The sequence below is a fragment of the Prionailurus viverrinus genome, chromosome C1, assembly GCF_022837055.1.
Source record: "Prionailurus viverrinus isolate Anna chromosome C1, UM_Priviv_1.0, whole genome shotgun sequence".
Taxonomy (NCBI): Eukaryota; Metazoa; Chordata; class Mammalia; order Carnivora; family Felidae; genus Prionailurus; species Prionailurus viverrinus.
In genome coordinates, this window is record NC_062568.1 from 132,061,718 (window position 1) to 132,087,051 (window position 25,334).

The following is a 25,334-nucleotide window of genomic DNA, read 5'->3' on the forward strand; positions in this document are numbered from 1 at the left end:
AAGATTAAGGCAGTTGGTAGCAAAGATATGATATGCAGTTTTCAATAGTGGTCATGATATGGGAAGATATTTTACTTCTTTTAGTAGTTTCTTATCCTCCATATATAACAACAAAAAAACGTAAATGATGTGAATAAAAAGCAGATCAGGAATCTATTCAAAAAAGCAGTCTTAAAAAAAAAGGCTTTAAAGAGAGTATTAAATATACTGTAGTCTTAAGTACACTGAGAGCTTATCATAATATCTGAACCACATGTGTGATGATTATTTCAGCCCAAGTGTCTTGATAGCTAAATTAATTACTCTGAAACTCCCACTGGAAAACACTCAAAATCTTTACTGGTGTTCATGCACAATATATCCTGCCATATCCTCAGGAGCATAAAACTTTGGACCTAAATCAAAAATGGACAGTAATAGAAATCAATATTATAACTATAGATAGAACTATCCTTAGAAATAAACATTTCTATCACAAATACTAAGCTTTTCTAATTGTATCTAAATGACACCAATTTGTGCCATCTACAATGCTACATGGTATTGCCAAGTTATGTCCGTATTAGTAACATCAGCAATATATGTGTTTATGTGTACCCACCATTGAAAAAGATCACTATCTATAAAAAAAAAAAAAAAAAGCAAGTGCCAGACTTACTAGTTTTGCTTGTTGAGCATTTACTGGATCACCATACTGGAGAAGAGCCTGAAACTGGTTATTTTTTGTAAATGTGATGATCTTTAATACAGCACCAAACTTTGAAAATATCTGTTAAAAAATTAAAATCAAAATATTATTTATCTACTGTTATCTTTATTTCTCCAATTTATAGGTAAACACGAAAATTAAGTTAAACTTACTTGGTGAAGAACATCAAGTGTTACAGGGTAGTACATATTGTCAATAATTATTCTAAGCACTGGACTCTGGGCTGGAGTCACTGCACTCTCACTAACTGTGGTGCCACTAAGAGGCGTATTTGCTGTCTGGACAGCTGTCACAGCTTGAAGAACTGCTTGAGCACGCTGAAAATTAAAAGATAAGCACTTTAGAAACACACTCCGTATTTTCATTTAAACTTTGCTACATGTTACACTATTAGTTCATTTTTTTCTACAACACACACAGATTAAACAAAATTTAACAATCATTCAATAAATACTTTGGAGCTCCTACCATGAGCCAGGTATTATCGGTTTATAATTCAAGTATCCTACTGGTATTTACTTCAAAACAATTATCTAAGGTTTGAGACCTAGATAATTGAAAAAACGAAGAAAGGCAACGTAATTTATTTTCAAAAGAACAAAATATAGTTTGGCAGATTCATAACATCAGAAAATGTTTTAAACAGAAACTTTTAGAGAATAAAACTTCAACTTAACATTATTCACTCCATAAAAAAGGTACCCAGTAAACCTCAGCAAGGGGATTACCAGATTATCCAAAAGAACTCCTGTAAAGTTTATTATTTCTAATACAATCTTAAAGGAGGAATATTCAGGACATATATTAAGTCTTTTTCATAGTAGCATAACTTCTAAAATACTACTAATTAAACCAGACAAATCAACGACACTTAAGACACATCTTAATGTCTGAGACACATCTAATTTCTGAGATTTTAAAATGTGAAAAAAATATACATACTAGAGTATTACTACTATGATAGATTCACCAGTAAGGAAATAGTATTTCTACCTATCTGGGGTCAAAAAACCTATATAAAGGCAAATAATTGTTAAGTAACAACAACAAATAGTACTACATTGTTTTACAGTTTGAAAAGCTGTACTGGGGGCGCCTGGGTGGCGCAGTCGGTTAAGCGTCCGACTTCAGCCAGGTCACGATCTCGCGGTCCATGAGTTCGAGCCCCTCGTCAGGCTCTGGGCTGATGGCTCAGAGCCTGGAGCCTGTTTCCGATTCTGTGTCTCCCTCTCTCTCTGCCCCTCCCCTGTTCATGCTCTGTCTCTCTCTGTCCCAAAAATAAATAAACTTTGAAAAAAAAATTTTTTTTAAAAAGAAAAAGCTGTACTGGCAGATGAATAGGAATATAAACTGAGCATGATAAATGAAAAGGAAGGCGAACACAAAAGATAGGAGAATAAACAAAACTGGTAACTTTGAAAGCACATATACTATGGTAGAAATAATTCTGCAATCCGTAAGTGTGTCAAATCAACACAATATATACCTTAAACTTACACAATATATCAATTTTTATCTCAACAAAGCTGGAAACAAAAAAAAAAAAAGTCATTTCATTGACATGTCCCATAACCAGGAGATCACGCAGTTTGGAATTCAGAGACCACATGCCCATCTGGTCAAACCTCATTATTTAAATGCTAATTAAACAATAATATGACCTACAGATCTATATATTGGCTGAGGTGACTTGAAGTATTTTAACTAGTGTACTGCAATATTACTTCCTTCACTAGTGAAGCGTGTCCTTACATATATTTATGTTATTGCAAGCATGGGAATATCACAACTTAGGAAAATACTAACATCTCCTACTTCAAATAATGGAATGTCTTTTTAAAACAGGAATCACATGATATACTATCCAAATGGAACAAAAGGTTAAAAGTTTCCTCTGCAACCCTGTCACCCTGTATCCTTTCTCATACCCATTCCATACCGATATTATCATGGGTACCCTTCCATATATCACCTAGGTGTGTGTGTGCGATATGTCTATTACATACCTTTCCCCCCAGTACTATTCACTTTTCTCCATCTTCTCTTTTTAGCTTAACAATTAGGTTTTCTACTATCATTAACAAATAACTTTCCATATTTTTTTTAACTGATGAAACAGAGTTGGCTTGCAAACAAAGATTTTAACTGAACTTAGTGAACTATTACGTATACATATAAAAGGACACAGATCCTAAGAGTATACAGCTCAATAAAACATCACAAATTGGACATATCTATAAAATGACTAGATAAAAATAGAGCATTGTCAAAACCCTAGAGGCCACATTCATGCTTTCTCCCAGTTATATAAAATGGCATCATCTGTGTTCTACTTTGGTCTGGCTTCTTTCACTAAACATTATTTTTATGATATACATCCATGTTTTGCAAGTATAAGTAGCTTGATCATTCTTTTTGTATTCTAAGAAATTCCAACAAATGAATATGCCACAACATATTCTACTGCTGCTGAACATGTAGATGATTTCTAGTTTGGGACTACTATGTATTAGTGTTCCATGAACTTTCTCATACATATCTTCTGATGCACATATTACATATTTTCTCAGGTATGTAACTAGGATAGATTTACTAAGACAAATATTATGTATATGCTCAGCTTTACTACATATTTCAAGTTTTTAAACATAAGTCTACTAATTTACATTCTTAGCATGTATATATGAAAGTTCCAGCTTCCCAACCTTGTTACCAACATCTGGCATTACCCATCTTAATCATAGGCAATCTGACACAGTACATGGTAGTAGCTCAATGTGGTTTTAATTTATGTCAAAGTTTCTTTTTTTTTTTTTAAGTTTATTTATTTATTGAGAGAGAGAGAGAGAAAGAGAGAAAGAGCATACACATTCACATGCTAGCAGGGAAGGGGCAGACAGAGAGGGCGAGAATCTCAAGCAGGCTCTCCACTGGCAGTGCAAAGCCCAACATGGGGCTCAAACTCCTGAACTGTGAAATCAGATCCTAAGCCAAAACCAAGAGTTGGATGCTTAACTGACTGAGCCACCCAGGCGCCGGTGTCAAAGTTTCTTAATGCAAACCTCACCCACACTGTGGATCAAAAGATGGCTTTCTAGAGGAAACTAAAGGGAGACCTGAAGATGTCTACCAACCGGCCATGTGAAGTGTGGGTTGGAAAAGTGGCACAAGGGTAGGCAGGCCTTAATATTCCAGGCAAGAGTGACATCACAGAAACATAGTGGCCTCAAAAGACTGGACATAAGAGAAAGCATGCCAGGTTGGAGGATTTACAATTACTTTTGGGTAGAAGCACAGGGAAACATACAGCCGTAAGACAGAAATAGTAACCATCTCTTCTGAAGGGCTTTATCCTGAGCATGAAAAGGATATGGCTGCAGGAGAGTAACTAAAATCAGATTTGTCTGTTTTACAAAAGTATATATATACTTAGGGGCACCTGGGCGGCTCAGCTGGTTAAATACCTGACTCTTGATTTCGTCTCAGGTCATGATCTCACAGTTCATGACTTCGAGCACCACATGGAGCTCTGCACTGCCAGTGTGGAGCCTGGTTGGGATATATATTTATTCATTCATATTCATTCATTCTCTCTCTCTCTCTCTCTCTCTCCCCCCTCCCTCTCTCTCTGTCCCTCCCCTACTTGCACACACTCTCCCCCACTCTCAAAATAAATAAACCAACTATTAAAAAAAAGATATAAATATATATATTTAGAGAGAGGGACGGGGTGGGGGGAAAGAGACTAATAGGGAAGGGGAGAGGGGGAAGTGTAGGGGAAGGGAGAGGAAGTAGGGAGGGAGAAAGAATTCAAGAGGGGAAAGCAAAAAAGCAGATCAATAAGAGAGCTGTTATCACAGTACAGCCAAAAGGTAACTGTGTCTGAGCTACTAAAGTAGCAAGAAAGATGATGAAAACTAGGCAGATATTAACAAGAGTGAACTGATAAGACTTGGTAATTTGAGGAAGGATCATGGAAGAATTCAAGGTTGACTCATATTTACTGGACTCTCTTCTATTTATGAAAGCCCAGAAAAATGCATATAAATGAGGTGATGGGGATTAAAGAGTACCCTTATCATGGTAAGCACTGAGTAACATACAGAATTGCTGAATCACTATATTGTACACCTAAAACTAATTAAAACTGTATTACCTACACTGGAATTAAAATTAAAAATAAAAATGCCTATAAATACAACATGGAATAAACCCAAACACTGAATACAGAGAATGTCCTCATTAGCATAGAATACTTTTACCAAAATTCCTGGAATGCAGAAAATAAATGGAAACAAATGGGAACAAAGAAAGCTTAGTGAACACAGAACAAACAGGGTTTGCACTGTTAACCGCCACATTATGTCAGATTAGAAACTGGCAGAGTCCTAGGACGAAAATCAAAGGGTTAATGGAAAGTCTGCATAATGAACAAATTCCTCTTTCTCCCATTTCCTCATCATCTCTCTCCCTTATCATTAAAAAAAAAAAAAAAAAAAAAAAAAAAAAATCCTCCCTTAAAAGAAAGAAATTCTAAAGAGTTTTACAGGCCCAGAGTAAGGACCTCTTTGGTATTTATGGGATCCCAGCTCAGTGTCCAAACTCCTTATTTTACTCTAGAGGAAAGCATACCAGTCCAATAAAACCTAATTGTCCATTCTAAAATATATAAACACAACTAGGGGGAGGAAGACAGACAGATGGACAGAAGATAAACATAACAGCTAACACTGAAAGAATGAAATAATTTAGATAGAGTGAGGTATTTTTAAAAATACTATTAATTAGTAGTATCCTTAAAGAATTGTGAAATCACAAAACACTGACCAATTGTAACCTAAAAAGGATTATCAAAAAAGATTAAAGGGCTTCTGAAAATTAAAAGTACGGCTGCAAAAGCAATTGTTTTGTTTTGTTTTCCCAACACAAGCAACTGTTGCATTGATTGTTCCCTATGTCTGGAATAGTCCAGGCCAGAATAAGTGTATTTATTTCCAAATCACTTTGAAGTATGTTACTGAAATGTCACCTGTTCATGGGGTTTTCACTAAGTATTCTATTCAAAATTATGAATCCCCTTCCCTTACATGCATTTGTCTATAGATGCCTTATCTTTTTTCATGTTCCCTGCAATGGAATCTTTTAAAATGAGAATGCATTCACAAATTACTTTACTAAAAATACTAATATATAAATAAAATTGAAATACTGAATGCCATTTTAAATTCTGAGTAAAATAAATATAGAATATCTTCCTTTGGCATATTTCCTCATGATAAATTCCTAGAAGTACAATTTCTGGTTCAAAAGGAATGAAAATTATTACCAAATTAAAACCCAGCTGAAAATTCAGCCTTGTCTTTAGACAAAAAATTTTAAGTATTTATTTATCAACTATCAAAATGATCTGGAAAGGTCAGTTTTTATGAAGGTTAAAATATATGAGGAATTATTTTCCATTACATTTTCAGTAAGACAAACAGCCAGATAGTTTATATTTTACTGAAACATAAAACATATAATTAGCTAAAAACTGTATTAAAAGAGCTAAAAGACCGTTCCTTAAATGCTATGTTTTTAGGTCTAAAATCATTCCTATACTATTTAAAAAATACATACATATTAATTTTAAATAATTGGTATCTGCTACATCACACTTAAAAAAATTCAATATATTCATATATTCTCAATTCTTACATTCCCAAACACCCCCACTCCCACCAGAAAACCATTCACACATCTTCAATAAAAATATTTCCATAAGACCTATAGGTCTTAAGTTTCTTATAGAAATATTTTTATTTCTAACATTTTTATTTCTAATTTTAGTTATTAATAACTAAAGGTATTAAACATACCTTAAAACTCTAAGCAACAGACCTATACAGTTTATGCTAATAGTAAGCCCAATCTCATGTACAGTTTCTATACAAAAATTTGAACTTGCAACATGAAAATGAACATTTTGACTAGAACCTTAAAGCTTTGAAAAAATATTATTTACTTCATCAAGTACCAATTTAAAACATGCACATAATAAGACTTCACATACATTTTGTAAATTAACATAATATTTAATACTTAGGGACATACTGCAAGAAAATGTCTTTAAAATAACAAGAAAATGCCCATAGCTTCTGAATGGTTAAAAATTTTTACTTTCTGTTAATATGTTTCAGACTCTTAATATGTCCTAGGCCATTTTATTTGTGTACCTACACATACTCACTTGGTTTAATGTATTATCTGTTTTTAGTTCTTTGTGATTGGAGTACTGGATATAAATTGGTTGGTTACGGAGATGAGGTGTCACAGCAGAATAGTAATTAACCATAGTAATAGCGGCTTCCTCTGTTGCTAGTTCCAAAAATGCCTGAAAATTTAAATAGCAAATATTTTAATACCATGAATTATATTCAAATAAACGTAAGTATCTGTGTAATATATTCAGTTAATGAGAAAAATCAGTACAAGACTATAACCTTCCCAGTTACATTTAGATGTTCAATAAGTTATCCTTACTTATCCTTATTTTCCATATACCACAAATATAGTCTCCCAAAAAAAGCTAAAGAAAATAAAATCTAAACGTTTTCTAACATCAGAATTTTACCACTCTTAGAGACATAAGAAATCTCAGTCATTTTTAAAGCAGTATAACTCAAGAGAGAAAGAAAAAAATTAAGAATTAAATATCAGATTAGTGACATTCATTATATTTAAGAGCATGTTAAATTTCATAAGTTCTTCTAAATGATATCATTAGAAATTTTAAAGCAAAATTTTAATATGCCAGGGCACCTCTGCAACAGATACATTTATTAAATGAATAGTTATCTAGGATTAATGACTATTTTCTTCTAATGCTATCAGATAAACACTTCCATGAGATAAACTTAAAGATGCTACTAGTATCCACACTGTTTTCTGATATCAAAGCCACAATAAAAGAAATATTTCATTTGTATTTTCCACAATCTCATTATAACAACTGTTCAATTAGAGTCCAAAAGTGAATTCAAAAGGCGAAATTTAAAACTACAGTAACTCATTCATTTTGGCTCCCCAGTATTAATTTCCCAAACACCATTACCAGGAAAAGTCAAGAACTTCTGTCATTCTCTTTTACAAAAGTTAGGACCTACTATATTCTACCCTTTTATTAGGAGATAGCTAATTCACACACACAGGATAGCTTGGGGCTTAACAGTTTTGTAAGTCTTGAAAGAAGCATACCTGATTTTTTCCTTTCAGCATAAGGATGTTGGTCACTTTACCAAAAGGTAAGCCTAAAGCAATAACTTCAGTTTCTGTCACTTCACCAGGTAACTTTCGAATATGAAGTACACGAGAAGGAGCACCATCCATTTTATCTTCTCCTTTAAATTTTTTACTATCATTACCATTGGCTGAAAGACATTTAAAAAAATAGTTTATTAATTTTCCCCATTTGTGTAAAAAAAAGAAACCCCACAAAACAAAGTTTAAAAAAGAACTTAATTGAGCCCTGGGTCACACTGGACTCTGTGCTCACAGCTCAGAGCCTGGAGCCTGCTTCGCTTTCTGTGTCTCCCTCTTTCTCCGCCCTTCCCCCGCTCACGATCTGTCTCTCTCTGTCTCAAAAATAAACATAAACATTAAAAAAAATTTTTTAAAGGGGCGCCTGGGTGGCTCCGTCCGTTGAGCATCCGACTTCAGTTCAGGTCATGATCTCACAGTTCGTGGGTTTGAGCCCCATGTCGGGCTCTGTGCTCAGAGCTCAGAGCCTTGGAGCCTGCTTTGGATTCTGTTCTCCCTCTCTCTCTCTCTCTACCCCTCCCCTGCTGTGTCTCTGTCTCTCAAAAATAAACATTTAAAAAAAATTTTTTTTTAATTAAAAAACATAGCTGAGTATACCTGAATAATTTCTAAAAATTAAAAAACTGGGCTTTCAAAGGGAGAGAGAAAAATCATATCCACCAATTATTATCAAATAAAATTATGTTACCAATTAAGGTAACTACTGGGTAAATGTTTCTGAACAGAGTGTGTGTATGTATACATACACACACACACACACACACGTAAAGAGTAATAAATGACAAGCAAAAATTAAAATGCAATTTCAGAAAGAAATTTTCCAATGGCTAAAGAACACAATTCTCTTACAATTTAATCATCTTATTACAGACTAACAGAAATACAAAAAGTGTGAAATATTGACTTAGCAAAAATTAGGGTGATAAGAAATTATTAATGGTTTAATTTGGAAAATATTGTACTCAAAAAGTGGAATCAAAGAAGGCAATGCTGTAAAGATAATCATGCAGTCAATCCACATGACAGCTTAACTACAATGAGTCTCTCCTAATTTACTAATATTATCACTTAATCCACCTAAGTATTTTGTCACTATCAACATCTATATAAAACACTCATGGACTTCATTAACTTACTGTTATTCTGACCTTTAAAATAAACTGATATATTTTTATCCAACAAATTAGTTACCTGCCTTTATTCCAAAGCCTCACCAAAAATAAAAGTCCTACTAAAAACACAAAATTGGTGAGATTTTATGTAAAACTGTTTGAAGGACTTGCAATCTATCCAATATTCCACAAGAGTAGTTCCTAATTGTCTAAAGACTAAGGGATATTTCTGAAACTAACTAAAATGAAGGATCCTCAATCCACTGAGAAATATGTATACTCCACTTGTGTATAATTTCAGGTACTTCATGGTACTCCCCAAATCAACACTACCCATAAACATTATATGTGTGTGTTGTGTATGTATATATATTCAACAATATCTATAAAATTCTAAGATCAACTTGCTCTCTAAGTGGCTTTAAAATTCACTTACACACTGATTCTTTAAGAGTTACTGAGTATCAAAAAAAACCAGTTACTGAGTGTCAAGAACATGTTTAGCACTGTTTGAGGCTCTGGGGGATACAGCAGTGAACAAAATGATCAGTAAGATCCCCAATGCTCTCTTACAGTCTAGTAGGAGAGGTGGACTAACTTACATGAACAAAATATCTCTTACAGTGATTAACTGCTATGAATAAAGCAAAGCAAAATGTTGTTGATTAAAATGGACTTAGCAGAGAACTAGAAGAAGGTGGTGTGATAGTGACTTTATTGGATGATTAAAGAATATCTCTAGGAAATAATATGTGAACTCACTCGATAATTAACTTAAGTTAAATTTAAGTCATATTTTATGCTAAGAGCTTTACTGAAGTTTATATACAGGAATAGCCAGCCAATGCCTTTAGAAATCCCCTTTGGATGGCTTTGTACAGAAGAGTAGTAGGCTCTGGCCTCTGGATATATTACCATGAAAATCTTGCTGGCTAGCTCCTAATCACTCCAGAAATAAGAAAAACTAAAGGAAGCCCTCTATACTTCATAACTAAGGACGGTTTGTACATGCACAAGCATCTGAATATATTAGAAAGAAGAAAGAGGCTGAATTTTCTCTTTTGTGGCATTTTATTGAACAAAATCATGACTGGGTCTGTTAGCCGAAAATCTAAGTAAAGCAGGAATTTAAGGATACATGTATACTTTAAGTCTTATAATTGGCATACAAACATATACTCTTATGTAAGACTATAGCCATTTCTTGGCAAAGCAAACGGAGTACAGAATCCTGATAGTCTGTGTTCTCATTTGTTCATTTGTTGGAATAACAAGAACGAATACTTCATAATCCAATCTAGAGCCCCAGGAGTTAATAGGTTATGGTATCAGTAAATTTCAGTTTTTCCTAATTTAGTCTGTCCTTTTCTTTCTGGGGAAAAAAAAGCAAAAAAAAAAGTACATCACAATAAAGATACTATCTATTACTGCATACATAAAGGCTTCCCTTTTTAAATTACTTTTAGAATATGATCCTCAAAAGGTTAATAGCCTGCATTTTCCCATTATAAAGAAAATAGGATAGTTTATTGTTCTGGATTTGTGTTGGGTAATTCCTGGGCAGTGTGAATTGTGAACGTTAGTAAAACAGTTAAATAATATGGAAAGGTGGAATCATTTTGAAAAGTCAAAGAAAATAAATAACCTTATTTTTTGAAGCTACTTTCCTTCTACATCAGCATTTAACATTCCCTGCAAATTAACTACATGCCAAACACTGTACAACTCTATAGTACAATCCCATTTATGGATAAGAGCTAGTTAAGTCGACCAAGGTCAGACATTAAGTAGTAAAAGACAAGAAGTAATAGAAAAAGACTGAAACTCAGGAAATAGGACTCCATGGCCTGTGGTCTTAACCCACCACACTATACAAGGATCCCAAAGACAAATATTGCATTATACACAATTGCCAAGAGAGGATCTGTCCTTTTCTTCCAAAGACCATGTAACATCAAAACTTACACTTTGGTCACACTCTGATATTCCCTCAGTTAGTTAATAGTTTAGAAGGGGTAGCTACTAAATATTCATACTTTAGTACTAAATATTCATATTTTGGTGTGAAATATTATTAAAGTTTTCATTTTAGATAATGAGACTATGAGAACATGAAATTGGGAAATAAGGACTTCTTTAATCATATGACTAAAGCATACTTTCATCTATAAAAACACTCCAGCCCTAGAAAAGAAAAAGGGCACAAGAAAATATATAGCCCTTAGCTTATAAAACACATAGGCCATTTATTACCCTATCAGAGAAGTAAGGAAGATTGGGTCTCTCTGGGTTACAGATCTAGGATTCTTCAAAGGCAAAGAATAATTTGAACCTCTTTCCATGATCTTTTCCCTTCCACTCCTCAAGTAAATCCAGAAACTTCTGGTTTGTGTATGTAAAACCAGTAACAATTAAAATGATTTCTAAGAACTCAGGCAACAACAATATAGTAATACTTTTATTTATGCATACAGGTTGTATATAAATTGCAGAAACCTTTAATATTATTTTCCATATACTATTCAGCCTTCTTAAAGCCTTTTGCTTAAGATGTTCTTCTCAAATTTGAAACAAAATAATACGGAAAAATATGCAGAAACTGTTTCTATTTGAATACTTCCTCTGCCAAATTCAAAAGTGGTTTTCTACCACAATTCTAAAGTGACCATGTTCATTCACCTTTAATCAGTCTCTTTTTTCCCTTAACTGACCTTTGCTTTTTACTGGTGTTTATCACAGTTTTCACGTTAACAGTCTCACCAAGATTCTGGGTAATTTGTTAAATCCATCCATGGCCAAAATACTGTAAGCCCTCTCATACTTACCATATCTCTGTTCTCACAGCACCCCTAACAATTCACATCTAGTTTTCTTACTTCCCTGACTCACTGTATAGTTGTTTGAACTTTCTGTTAAGCACGCATTCCCAGTAATGGTGGGAATTCCTCAAGCTGTACTGGCCCCAAAGTCCTATCTTTACTTGCTCATGTAAAACCTGGGTCTCAAAAACCACCTGCTCATTTAATTTGTAAATCTATTACCTTAGTCCCACTCATTCACCAATTTTCTAATTCTATACTTTCAACTGCATCAGCCTGAAGTGCAACATTACAAAACTTTAACTTCCACTTATTTATACAGTAGAAACTATTTAACAAAAGATAAGTACATTCTCATTCTCTGAAGTCTTTCAGACCCAACCATGTATAAAAAAGCATTGGTAGCATCCTTATCAAATGTGAAACTGAGAGGAAAAGCAGTTTCAATTCCAATCAGTTTTAGTTAAGGCTTCAGGGCAAAGCATGTTATAAAAGCTGTTGGCTTTAGAAAAATAAAAAATAAAAATAAACCTGAGTTATGAAAAATGAATGCTCATATTCTTTACATTCCTATCTGGGAAAACAGAAAACCCAAAGAAGAATTAACTAGAAATGCAGGTATATACAGAAAGACACTTCTGTTATTCTGCTAGCTGTTTAGTCAGGTCCAACAGCCACCACACAAAAAATCTTAGATTTAATGTAAAAACTGGCTATAACTCTGCATTTTCAAGAAGCTGCACTGCACAGCCTACTTGCCAGAAGTACCTTACGCATGAGCTAGGAAAAAATAGAAGGCTAAACTAGAAGACTCATGTGCTGGAATACTTCAAAGCATTATAGCAAAATGAAATGGCATTATATAAAAATGTCTTCACATAAAAATTAAAATCTCAAAGAATTCTGAGTAACATATACCAGAATCTATGGGATGATTTCAGTTTTTTCACATAAAGCAAAATATCACACTTTTAACAATATTTAAATCCTACTATTATAGAATAACAATCAGGATTACTGGCAGAAATATGTATACTTTAAAGGGACAGTCCATATCCAGAGCTATGAAGAAATGACTCAAAAAATTAAAAAGACCATATTTTACAATTGTCAAACCTCCTCTCCAATGAAAAACTAGTTATTCCTTTCAATAAAAGCCAAATCCAATACTAGTCAGAGCTAGGTTTTTTTTTTATTTTTTTAATGTTTCACTTTTATTTCTGAAGGAATATATTACAAAATATTCTTTTTTTAAAAAATTTTTTTAACATTTATTTATTTTTGAGACAGAGAGAGACAGAGCATGAACGGGGGAGGGTCAGAGAGAGAGAGGGAGACACAGAATCTGAAACAGGCTCCAGGTTCTGAGCTGTCAGCACAGAGCCCGACGCGGGGCTCAAACTCACGCACCGTGAGATCATGACCTGAACTGAAGTCGGCCGCTTAACTGACTGAGCCACCCAGGAGCCTCTATTACAAAATATTCTTAATGCACGACTTCTTATTTACCTGAGACTAAAATTCTAATGACTTTAACTTTTCTCACTTCTAAATTTTTTTTTTTCCTGACACAAAAAACTGGCATGTATATAGAAAGAAAGTCTGGACAGATGAGGGAAAGGCCACTGAACAGACATTTTTAGAAACAGAATTCTATAGTAAAGTGATTTTGAGGAAACATTTTGGATAAAGCTGGAATAGATGAAATCCCCTTCTGTATCTGATAATCATAGAAGTTTCCTTGTAATACTGTCTGTAAAAGTACCTTTTTGAGACACTTGGATGACAACGGCATTTTTTTTTAATAAACTTTTTTAATGTTTTATTTATTTTTGAGAGAGTGAGGGAGGGAGGGACAGCATGAGTGGGGAGGGACAGCATGAGTGGGGAGGGGCAGAAAGAGAGGGAGACACAGAATCCCAAGCAGGCTCTAGGCTCAGAGCTGTCAGCATAGAACCCAATGCGGGGCAAGAACCCACGAACCGTGAGATCATGACCTGAACTGAAGTCAGTTGCTTAACTGAGTCACCCAGGTGCCCTGACAATGGCATATTTTTCCAGGCAAGTAGAATCACAAGTTTTTAAAGGTCTTTAATGCTGTTTGCTCCTATAAGCAATCATATTCAAATTGGGGTCTGTGAGATCACATACAGACTCTCATCTTTTTTGTTAAGGAAAAAACATCTTAAAACTCAGGGTTTCCAATGTGAATGAAGGTAAAATAAATTGAAAGCATGTAAATTTCTTATGTTAAAACAAGGCTTTAAGGAATTTTATTCCATCAGAACACAAGACTCAATCATTCTTTAGTCACTGAAGTACATTGTCTTTCCTAAAGATACTTTTAAAAAGATAGTAACAAATTATTGTTTCTTTCCACCAAAACCCAATCTCCTTTTCCATGATTTTCCCTTTGTTAATGGGACTATCATCCATCAATCTAGTGATTATCTAAGCCCAAACTAATACTTCTCCCAAACCAGTCTACTTCCAAATAACTCAGAAGTTCTAATTTCTTGATACATTATTTCTTCCATATTCTAAGAACCTAAAATTCAGAACACCTTAATATCTCTGGAGATGACAGTACAGTGTTTGTCTACCCTGTGTACAGTAGTAACCCTCACTCCATACCCCACGAAACACACATGGAAGAAAAATCTTTTCTAAAATGTAAATCTGGTAAAGTCCAAGCTCCCTAACATAACAAATCAAATCTTATATGCAAACCTCTACCTATCAGAACTCAACTTTAGTCACTCCCCTTCTCATATTTCACATTCCAGCAAGATAAAACTAGGACTAGCTCATGGTTCCCAGAAGTATTCTACAGTTTCAAACGAATTTTGCACTTGTTTGAAAACTCTGTAAATCCATATAGAATATGTCCAACACCACAGAGAATTAATTCCCTTGTACTACTTCCTGTTCATCCGAACACCCACAGGCAACCCTTATTCTGGCTACTATACTAAAACTTGATTATCTGTTCTTTATAAAAATGGAATCACACAGTGAGTACTCTTGTGTCTAGCTTCTTTTGGTTCATAGAAGGTCTACTAATATTCACTCATGTTTTTGTGTTAATAATCATTCTTTTGTTATGAGTAAGTAGTAATCTACTGTTTGATTATACTATAATTCACTGACATTTTCCTATTTACAGACATTTGGGTAATTTCAAGTTTGGGACCATCATACATCAAGTTTTTTATACACATTTGTACAAGTCTTACAGTGAACATGTTTACACTGGGTAAAAACCTAGACCAGAAAGTACGAGGTCATAAGCTGTGTTCATGTTTAACTTTATAAAATACTGCCAAAGTTGTTTTCCAAACTATTTTACACTTTCACCAGCAATGGCAAGTTGTTCCAATTGCTCCACATCCTTCCTCATCAACATTTACATTGCCAATCCGTTTAATTTTAGCTTAAATTCCAGTGGGTGTGACATACCTCACAGCAGTTGTTAACTTGTGTTTTCCTGATGACAAATATATTATTTTCGTGCATTTATCAACCATTCATATACCTTCTTTGGTCTATTTCAAAAAAAATTAGGCTGTTTGTGCTTACAGATGTGAAAGGATTCTTAAGCTATTTTGGATACAAGTCCTTTGTCAGATATATGCACAAATATGTGAATATTAGGATCTTTTCCCAACCCGTGCCTTGCCTGTTCATTGTCTTAACAGTGACTTTTGATGTTTTTCATTTAGATGAAATGTCTAGTTTATAAATTATTCTTTTATGGATAGTGGTTTTTGTGTGTTCTCTAAAAAAAATCTTCATTTACCTGAAGGTTAGATATATACTCTATATTTTTTCAAAATGCTTTATGTATTTAGTTTTTTAGGTTTAGATATACATCCATCTAACTTTTCTGTACAGTATCAGGTAGTTTCTTTCTTTTTTTCATATGTGTTTCTGTTTTCTGGCACCATTTCCCCAAATGAATGACCAAGGCACCTTTGTAAATAATCAGTTGATCATAAATATAGGAGCTTCTTTCTGCACACTATTCTATAAATACTAATCCTGCTAATATTAAACTGTTTGATTACCACAAATTTACAGTGAATATTGAAATCAGATAGTGTCACTTTTTTTTTCTTTTGGAAAATGGTTTTAATCTAGGTCCTTTTTTATTTCCACATAAATTTTAGAATCAACTTGTCAATTTCAATTTAAAAGCCTGTTGAGCTTGACTGGCTTATAGATTCAATTCCATCCAATTTGGGGGAAAATGACATTTTAACATATTGAGCCTTCTAATTCATGAACATGGTTTCTTCCTCATTCAGGTCTTTAATATCTCTTTGTAGCATCTTATATAGTTACTGGTATACTTGTCTCCCAAATTATTTGTTAAATGTATTCCTTGATATTTGTGTTTCTGGTATTTTTGTAAATGGATTTTTTTTCATTTCATTTTCCAGTAATTTGCTAATAATATCAGGAAACAATTTTTGTATACTGAACTGGCATCATATAACCATTCTAAATTCACTGATCAGTTCTATGCACCATTTTTTAGATTCCTTTGGGTTTTTTATTTTAAAAATTATGTTTATTGAGCAGAAGATAGTTTTACTTCTTCCTTTCTAATCTTTATGCTATTTTATTTGCCCTATATAAACAAAAAGCAGGAGAAAATGTGAAAACAGACATTACTTCATTCCTGCTTTTAAAGAGAAAACATTGGGGCGCCTGGGTGGCGCAGTCGGTTAAGCGTCCGACTTCAGCCAGGTCACGATCTCGCGGTCCCTGAGTTCGAGCCCCGCGTCAGGCTCTGGGCTGATGGCTCAGAGCCTGGAGCCTCTTTCCGATTCTGTGTCTCCCTCTCTCTCTGCCCCTCCCCCGTACATGCTCTGTCTCTCTCTGTCCCAAAAATAAATAAACGTTAAAGAGAAAACATTCAATATTTCACCATTAAAGAATGGAATTTGTTTTAGGCTCTTACTGGATGTCCCTCACTCAATCTGTGGAGGTTCCCTTACCAGTTTTCTCAGTTTTATCATGAATGAATGCTGTATCTGTCCTATTGTATCTGTCCTATTCTCCTATTGACACTTTTTCCCCTTCATTCTATTATTGTGATAAATTACACTGAGTTCACTTTGAAATGTTAAACCTTACAATCCTTGGGTCCGCCTCAATTAATAATCATGAATTATCATTTACAAACTGCTAGATATGATAATCTAACATTTTGTTAAGAATATCTGCATTTATGTTAATGAAAAATATTGGTTTGAAATCTTGATTTCTTATATCCTCTTTGTTAGGTTTTGGTATCAGTCATAGCAGCATCACAAAGTGAATTTGGAGTATTCTCTGCTTCTCTTTTTCTAAAAGCAGTATACTGAAGATGGCTATTATTTCCTACGTTGAAGTTTCATAAAATACAACAGTGAAACCACCCATATCTGAGTAAACTCACCTATGAGTGAAATCACCTATGCCTGGAGTAATCTTTGTGAGAAGATTACTAATCTAATTTTTATAATAGACATAGAGCTAATCTGTATATATTATGGAGTAACAGTTTATGTCAGTGTTTTGCTAAGTTAGGTTTGTGAAGGATCTTGTCTATATCACCTAGGTTGCTGAATTTATTGGCATTACTATTCTTTGTAGTACTGCCTTATTTTCCTGTTAGTTTCTGTAGGATCTGTAGTGGTACCTCTACTTTCATTCCTGATATTGGTAATATAGCTTTCTTTTCTTGACTGATTAAACTTTTTAAAAAATGCTTATTTGAGAGAGACAAGGAGAGCATACATATGTACAAGCAGCGGAGGGGCAGACAGACAGGGAGAGAGAGAATCTCAAGCAAGCTCCATCCACACTGTCAACGTAGAACCTGACACAAGGCTTGAACTCCCAAACCATGAGATCCTGACCTGAGCCGAAATCAAGAGTTTGATGCTTAACTGACTGAGCCACTCAGGCACCTCTAAAGCTTTTTCTAAAGTAGGTATTTTCTAATATGGGTATATACATAGACATATTTTCCCCATGTACTTTCTCAAATGAGCCAACAAATTTTAATATATTTTCACTTTCATTCAGTCAGATGCCCTTTATATCTTCATGTATTATTCAGAATTGTGTAGTTCAATTTTCAAATATTTGGTGATTCTTACTTAAATTCTACTATGATCAGATATTATATAAGCTTTCAGTCATTTGAAATCTATTATTTTATGTCCTAATATATAGTCGATCATGGTGCTATATACACTTGAGAAGTTTTTCTGCAGTTAGGGCATAGTTTTGTGAATGTGAGTTAAGCCCAGCTGAATGTTCAGCACTGTTCAAATCCTCTATTTTAAAGATCTGTCTTATCAATTACTGTAAGAAATGTTAAAATATCCAACAATGATTATAGACTGGTTTCTCTCTTTAGTTTTACACATACATGTATTTTTTCATAAACTCTGAAGCTCTGTTATTACTGGTATAAAGTGTTTTTCAATATATTAACCCTTTAAGCACTACAAAATATGATATTTTTATATCTGGTAATACTCCTGTCTTGAATTTTACTCTGAGGCTAATATAATCAGATGAACTTTCTTGTGCTTGTTGTTTGCACAGAATATTATTTTCAATCCTCTTTACTTTCAGCCTATCTGTGTACTTCAACCCGACTCTAGAAGATACTGCAGTCAGACCTTGCTTTTTAATCCAGTCTGACAATCTTTGCCTTTTAATTGGACTTCTTAGACCACTAATGTCCAAAGGAAATATTCTGCAAGTCATGTAATTTTAAATATTCTATTAACCACGTCAAAAAATGAGGAGTGAAATTAATTTTAAGAATAGATTTTAGATCAATATATCTGGAATATTACCATATCAACATATAGTCAATATTTTAAAAACTGAAATATTTTACATTATTACTTTTGATACTATGTTTTTGAAACACAAAGGCATACATCTCCACACATACATCTCCATTAGGAACAGCACAGTTCACGGCCTCATACAGCTAGTGGTTACTACAGCAGATTAAAGGGTTTTTTGTTTTTTTTTTGTTTTTTGGTTTGTTTTTTTTTGCTAATTTACATTTACACATTTATGTTTAACATCTGTTTATTTTCTTATTGCCTGGTGTTTTCGTGGTGTTCTTCTCTTGCACTGCACTAACAGAATATTTGATAATATTCCATTTTAATTCCTCCATGGGCTTTTTCCTTTTAAACAGCCTTTCTGAGGTATTATTCACATGCAATAAGCTGCATACATTTAAAGTATACAATTTGACAAGTTCTGACATATGCAAACATCCATGAAATCTTCACCCTAAGAGAGTATATATATCATTCACCCCTAAATTTCCTTGTACCCTTCGCAACCCATCCCCCTGGCTCCTCCCCACCCCCAAATCCAATCTGCTTCAGTTTGTATCTCCTTGGGTTTTATATAAATGAATTCATACAGAATGTACTCCCCCTCCCCCGCCCATTTCTTTTACACAGTAGCATTATTTGGGTATTTATCCCTGCTATTACATGCATCAATATCTTATTCCAGGAGTGGCGGCTCAGTACAGCATAAGACTCTTGATGTTGGGGTCATGAATTCAAGCCCCACATTGGGCAGACAGCTTTCATAAAAGAAAAATAGCTTATTCTACATGTCTGAGTAGTATTTCATTGTATCCAAAGGAATACGAGGCCAAAATTGCAATCTATTTATCCATTCATCTGTTGATGGACATGTGGATTGTTTATGGCTTTGCTTATTACAAACAAGCTATTATGAACATTCAACTGAGTTTTTTAGTTTTTTGGGTTTTTTTTAAATGAACATATGCCTTCATTTTTCATGCATAAATGCCTAAGAGATAAACAGCTGACAAACGTCATTTGGTAGTTTAACTTTTTAAGAATCTGCAAGATTATTTTGTCCAAGTAGTTCTTCAAGTTTACATTCACCAACATGAGAGTTACAGTTCATCCACATCCTTTCCAACACTTAGTATGGTCAATCTCTTAAATATTAGCCATTATAACAGGTGTGTAATGTTATCTCACTTCAATTTGCATCTAATGATTAATGACATAGAGCATCTTTTTCATGTACTTATTTGCCATATGTTTTTGCTGAACTATCAAGTATTTTTGCCAATTTATTACACTAGGTTGTTTGTTGCCTTAAGTTTTAGCATTTATACAGTCTGAATTTATATATATTCTGGATCAAAGTTCCATATGCTCTGTAAAGATATTCTGCTACTCTATGGTTTGTGTTTTCATTCTACTATCAGTATCTGCAAAAGAACTTAGAGTCTAAAAGCTGATGAAATCCCACTTGTTCTTTTATAGTACTTTTGGGGTCCTATCAAAGAAACGTCTGCCTAATCCAAGGTCACAAAATTTTTTTACTATGTTTCTTCTAGGTCCACTCAGAGTTAATTCTTCAATATGGTATGGGGTACACATCCAAGTGTGTTTTGGTGTTTTGTTTTTGGTTTTTGCATACAGATACCTTAGTCAAAAACCAGTTGTCCATAATTATGTAGGTTTATTTCTGGATTCTATTCTGTTCTATTCATCTATTTATCTTTCTTTATGCCACTATGATACTGTTTTGATTACTCAGCTTTATTGTAACTTGAAAACAGGGAATCAGTCCTCCCAACCTTTTCTCTATTCACTTTTAACTGTACTTCCTTGTATGTTTTTTTTAATTATTTCAGTATGCAACCTTAATAGAATCTACTTTAAGTTAGAGTTAATATTCTATCACTTCATGTAAATAAAAACCTTACAACTGTAAAATTCTATTATCTTCACTTAGTGCTGTTGTCATATAAACATCAACACAAAGTCTCTGTGTGTTCACTCACTAATATTTTCCTTTATAGCTTTAAAAATATCTATAATCCTTGTGTGTTAATTCCACTATCTAGGTCATTTTGGTGTCCGCTCCTGTTGAATGCTTCTCTATTAGATGGAATGTTTTCATGCTTCTTTCCATAATTTGTAATTTTTGATGGTACGGGGGATATTATGAATGATAGTTCACAAAAAAAGACTGAGTCATGTCTTCCTTAGGGGGTGTGGCTTTGTTTAGGCAAGCAATTAAATTACTGGTGATCCTTATTGTCTTGTCAGGCCAAACTATCTAGCTTCTTCACTCTTCGTTTTAAGGTTGGTGCTTAGTGTAATGGGTGATCCATTCTCTTAAGGACTGGGCTTTCTGTGGTCTAAATTGAATGCCTGAGGTTCTCTCCAAGATGTCTACATTCTGACTTCCCAGAACTCCCAAGATCTCAGAGCACTACAGAACCTTGGGAATCACCACTTTAGCTCTCAACCCCAGAACAGGTCCATTCTGACAGATCATGCAGAGTTCTCAACCTGTATACAGGCAGCCCAGCTATTATTCAAAATTCTGAATCAAGTGAATCACCATACTGAATTCTGACCACTGCAAAATGCCCAAACCCCTGGAGAGCTTCCTTTTTCAGGACCCTTCGCAAATCCCAGATGTCTGAGCAGCTTTGAATTCCAGTCTGTCTTTCCAGCTCAGTGAGACCTCCATGCTCTGCTTAGATTCTCCTTTCCTGTGCTACAAGAATAGGGTAGCCCAAGGCAGAAAGCCAAAGCGATCATGAGACTCCCCTCAGGGATTTCCCTCTCAGGGATCTTTATCTGGTACTGTCTGCTCATCAATTCAAGACAATATATTTTATACAGTTTTGTAGTTATTATTTTTTTTTGGAGGGCACATGGAAGGAGAAGGAAAGGGTGCTATCAGTTATTCTGTCATAGCCCTACATACTAATTTTTAAAACATTTCAACTATTCATCACTATATGAATTGTTTTAAAAAAATCAAAGTGGCAAAGCAGCGTTAGACATTTGAACCTATTTGTTCAATTATTTGTACACAGTATTTTGACTATCAAAATCATGGCCTAGTGATTTTGTTTTGTAATCACGGAAAAGTCAATAATAATGATGTGTGGGCAAATTCATTATCACATCATTATGACTATGTTAAGTACTTCATTATAGTTTTTACTTAACTGAAGTGCCAGGCATATGTATGTGTGTGCCAAGGCGCACCTATACATAAGCAATGGCTACCTGAAATAAATCAAAATGCTTCTAGTTTTTTACAATCCTTTTACTACCCAAAACAATTAATTCCTCAAGCAAGTAATTCAGGAAAGGGTTCAGAAAAAAGGAACTTCGGTTTTAGGTAAACAGTGTAAAATGCAGGGGTATAGGCAGAATAATTAATTCATCGTCATTATCATCATCATTATCCCCATTTCAAATTTTGATCCATAAGACAAGAGTCTAAAAATTAGTTTATATTTGTTTAGACAGACCTTACAACCAACCAACTTTATTTCAGACATATATACAATTTAAGAAAAATACCCTATGAAGATAATATGGAGAAAACATTAAAAAACCCAATTCAAAGAATTAAAATATTGTTATAGCAAAGAAAAAAAGGTTGAAAGCACACAGAAAAGAAAACTATCTAGCTCAATCTTTTGACTTTTATTTAGTTGGGCTTTAGAGCTTGTGGGATAGAGAATACTTCAAATATAGTAATTCCCTTTATCTGCTGTTTCACTTTCTATGGTTTCAGGTACCAGTAGTCAACCATGATCCAGAAGCAGATGATCCTCCTTCTAAAATACTGTCAAAAGGCCAACAGTACCCTAACACTGTATCACAATGCCTATACATCATTCACCTTGCTTCATCTCATCACACAGCCATGTTATAATCTCACACCATTACAGGAAGACAAAGGGTGAGTACAATACAATATTTTGAGAGACAGAGGGAGAGAGTATGCACATTCACATAGCTTTTATTACAGTTTACTGTTATCACTGCCCTATTTTTAGTTTTCGTTAATCTCTTAATGTGCCTAATTTATAAATTAAGCTTTATAGATATGTATGTACAGGAAAAAACACTGTATATATAGGGTTTTGTACCATCTACAGTTTCAGGCATCCACTGCAAATCTTGGAACACATGCCCAGGGAGGTGGGGGGAACTATTATAAAAAATTTTTCTGTAAGACACTCAAACACAAAAACTAAAAACAAAAGGATAAAAGGGGCAAGAATGAGGGGACTTTTAACATGAAAGGAAAAGGTTATATTTTTGTGATTAAAGAAAGGGCAAAAACACTTACTACTTGTCCACAAAAGTCACCAATTTTAGGTATTTTACTTGACACATATATACTCTAATAAAACTTCCTCTGTAGTGTTTCAACAGAAACATTTTTTTTTCTCCAACAGGAACATTTAAAACATTTAACATAAATTATAAAAGGCTATTCTGGTAAAGCAGACTAAATATTAGTTTTAATATTCTGACCCATAAAATGGCAAATTATTAAATTAAACACTGTTAAGAGAGTAACACTTACCTGTAACCACCATGCTGCTCATATTAGAGTTTGGACTACTGAGAACACTGCCTGAGAGTAGTTCGTCAGATCCTCTCTAGAAAAAACAAACACATTAACATAAGTTATCTTTAAATTTAAAAATATTAATCCATCACTTATCTGTATTTTCCAAGTATTCGCTGAAAAACAAATGTCAGGTGTTACATACACTATTGGCAGTATTTTAAAATATTTTAAAAGTTTAACCACTAAAATAGAAAATTAACTTTCTTGTCAATCTCTTTTCCACAAAGCCAACAGGGCTTCCTTTCTTCCTTTCACCTAAGTATTGGCTTACTACCAATAATAAAAATGTTTCCAAGCTTTCTTTTTTTTCTTTTAATTTTTAAGAGCAGCTTTAGGTTTGCAAGAAAATTGAGAAGGCAGCCAACAGAGACTTCTATTTACTCCTTTCCCCCATACATACATAGCCTCCCTCATGATCAACAACTCCCACCACAGTGGTACAGTTTTTACCAAGGATCAACCCGCATGGACACATCATAATCACTGAAAGTCTGCAGTTTACCGGACGGTATTGATGTTGTACATTCAGCAGGTTTGAACAAATGTGTTAGGATGTATTTCTATCATTATAATATCATACAGAGGATTTTCATTGACCTAAGAAATTCTCTGTGCTCTGCTTTATTCATCCTTCCCCAACCCTATCCCTGGTGACCACTTAAGTTTTTACGGTCTCTAGAGTTCTGCCTTTTCCAGGACGTCATATAGTTAGAATCATACAGTATGTAGACTTCTTAGAATGGCTTCTTTCATTTAGTAACATGGATTTAAGGTTCCCCCTTATCTTTTCTTGGCTTGATAGGTCATTTTCTTTTACTTCTGAAAATTATCCCAGTGTCTAGACATACCACAAACACTTTTGGATGCTCCCAAGTTTTGACTATAAGGCTGCTATAAATATCTGTGTGCAGGGTTTTGTGTGTACATTAAGTTTTCAACTCCTCTGGGTAAATACCAAGATGCACAATTGCTAGATTGTGTGGTAAGAGTACATTTAGTTTTATAAAACTGCCAAACTGTTTTTCAAAGTGATTATACCATTTTGCATTCCCACTAACAATATATGAAAATTCCTGTTGCTTCACATCCTCATCAGCATTAAAGATTGTCAGTGCTCCACATTTTGGCAATTCTGATAGGTGTGTATCTTGTTTTAGTTTACATTTCCTCAATGACATATTTTGTGGAATATCTTTTCATATGCTTATTTGCCATCTGTACGTCGTCTTTGGTGAAGTGACTATTACGGTCTTTGGTCCATTTTCTAATTGTTTTCCCACTGTTAAGTTCTAAGAGTTCTTGGTCTGTTTTGTCCTTTATCAGATGTATCTTTTGCAAATGCCTTCTCCAGTCTGGGGCTTAGCTTCTAATTCTCTTGATACTGTCTTTTAAAGAGAAGTTTTTAATTTTAATGTGGTCCAGCATATCAATTATATTTTCATGGACTATGTCGTTGGTGTTGTATCTAAAAAGGCATCATCATACCCAAGATCATATAGGTTTTCTCCTATATTATCTTCTAAGAATTTTACAGTTTTGCATTTTACATTTAGGTTTATGATATACTTTGAGTTAATTTTTCAGAAGAGTGTTAACTGCGTCTGGATTCATTCTTTTGCAAGTAGATGTCCAATTATTCCAGCAGCATTTGTTAAAACGCCATTATTTGCTCCACTGTCTTGCCTTTGCTCTGTCATCAAAGATAAGCTATGTTTACAGGGGGCTCTATACTAGGATCTCTATTCTGTTCCACTGACCTATTTGTCTATTCTTTCACCAAAACCACACTGTCTCAATTACGGTAGCTTCACAGTAAGTGCTGAAATTGGGCAGGATCAGTCCTCCAATTCTGTTCTTCTTCAATATTGTGTTGACTATTCTGGGGTCTTCTGCCTCTCCACAGAAACTTTAGAATCT

At 34.1% G+C, this 25,334-nt stretch overlaps 1 protein-coding gene across 5 annotated transcripts in view; it reads right to left on the bottom strand.

Moving 5' to 3' along the window:
- Positions 1 to 25,334, bottom strand: part of PTBP2 (polypyrimidine tract binding protein 2) — an 82,571-nt gene that overhangs the window by 30,781 nt on the left and 26,456 nt on the right. For all 5 annotated transcript variants that reach the window (XM_047869807.1, XM_047869806.1, XM_047869804.1 and 2 more), the window contains 5 exons: positions 23,370 to 23,445; positions 7,946 to 8,118; positions 6,939 to 7,082; positions 862 to 1,026; positions 659 to 769 (listed from right to left, as the gene is read on the bottom strand). In XM_047869807.1, coding sequence (XP_047725763.1) covers positions 659 to 769; positions 862 to 1,026; positions 6,939 to 7,082; positions 7,946 to 8,118; positions 23,370 to 23,445 — 669 coding nt within the window. The remainder of the gene's footprint in view (positions 1 to 658; positions 770 to 861; positions 1,027 to 6,938; positions 7,083 to 7,945; positions 8,119 to 23,369; positions 23,446 to 25,334) is intronic.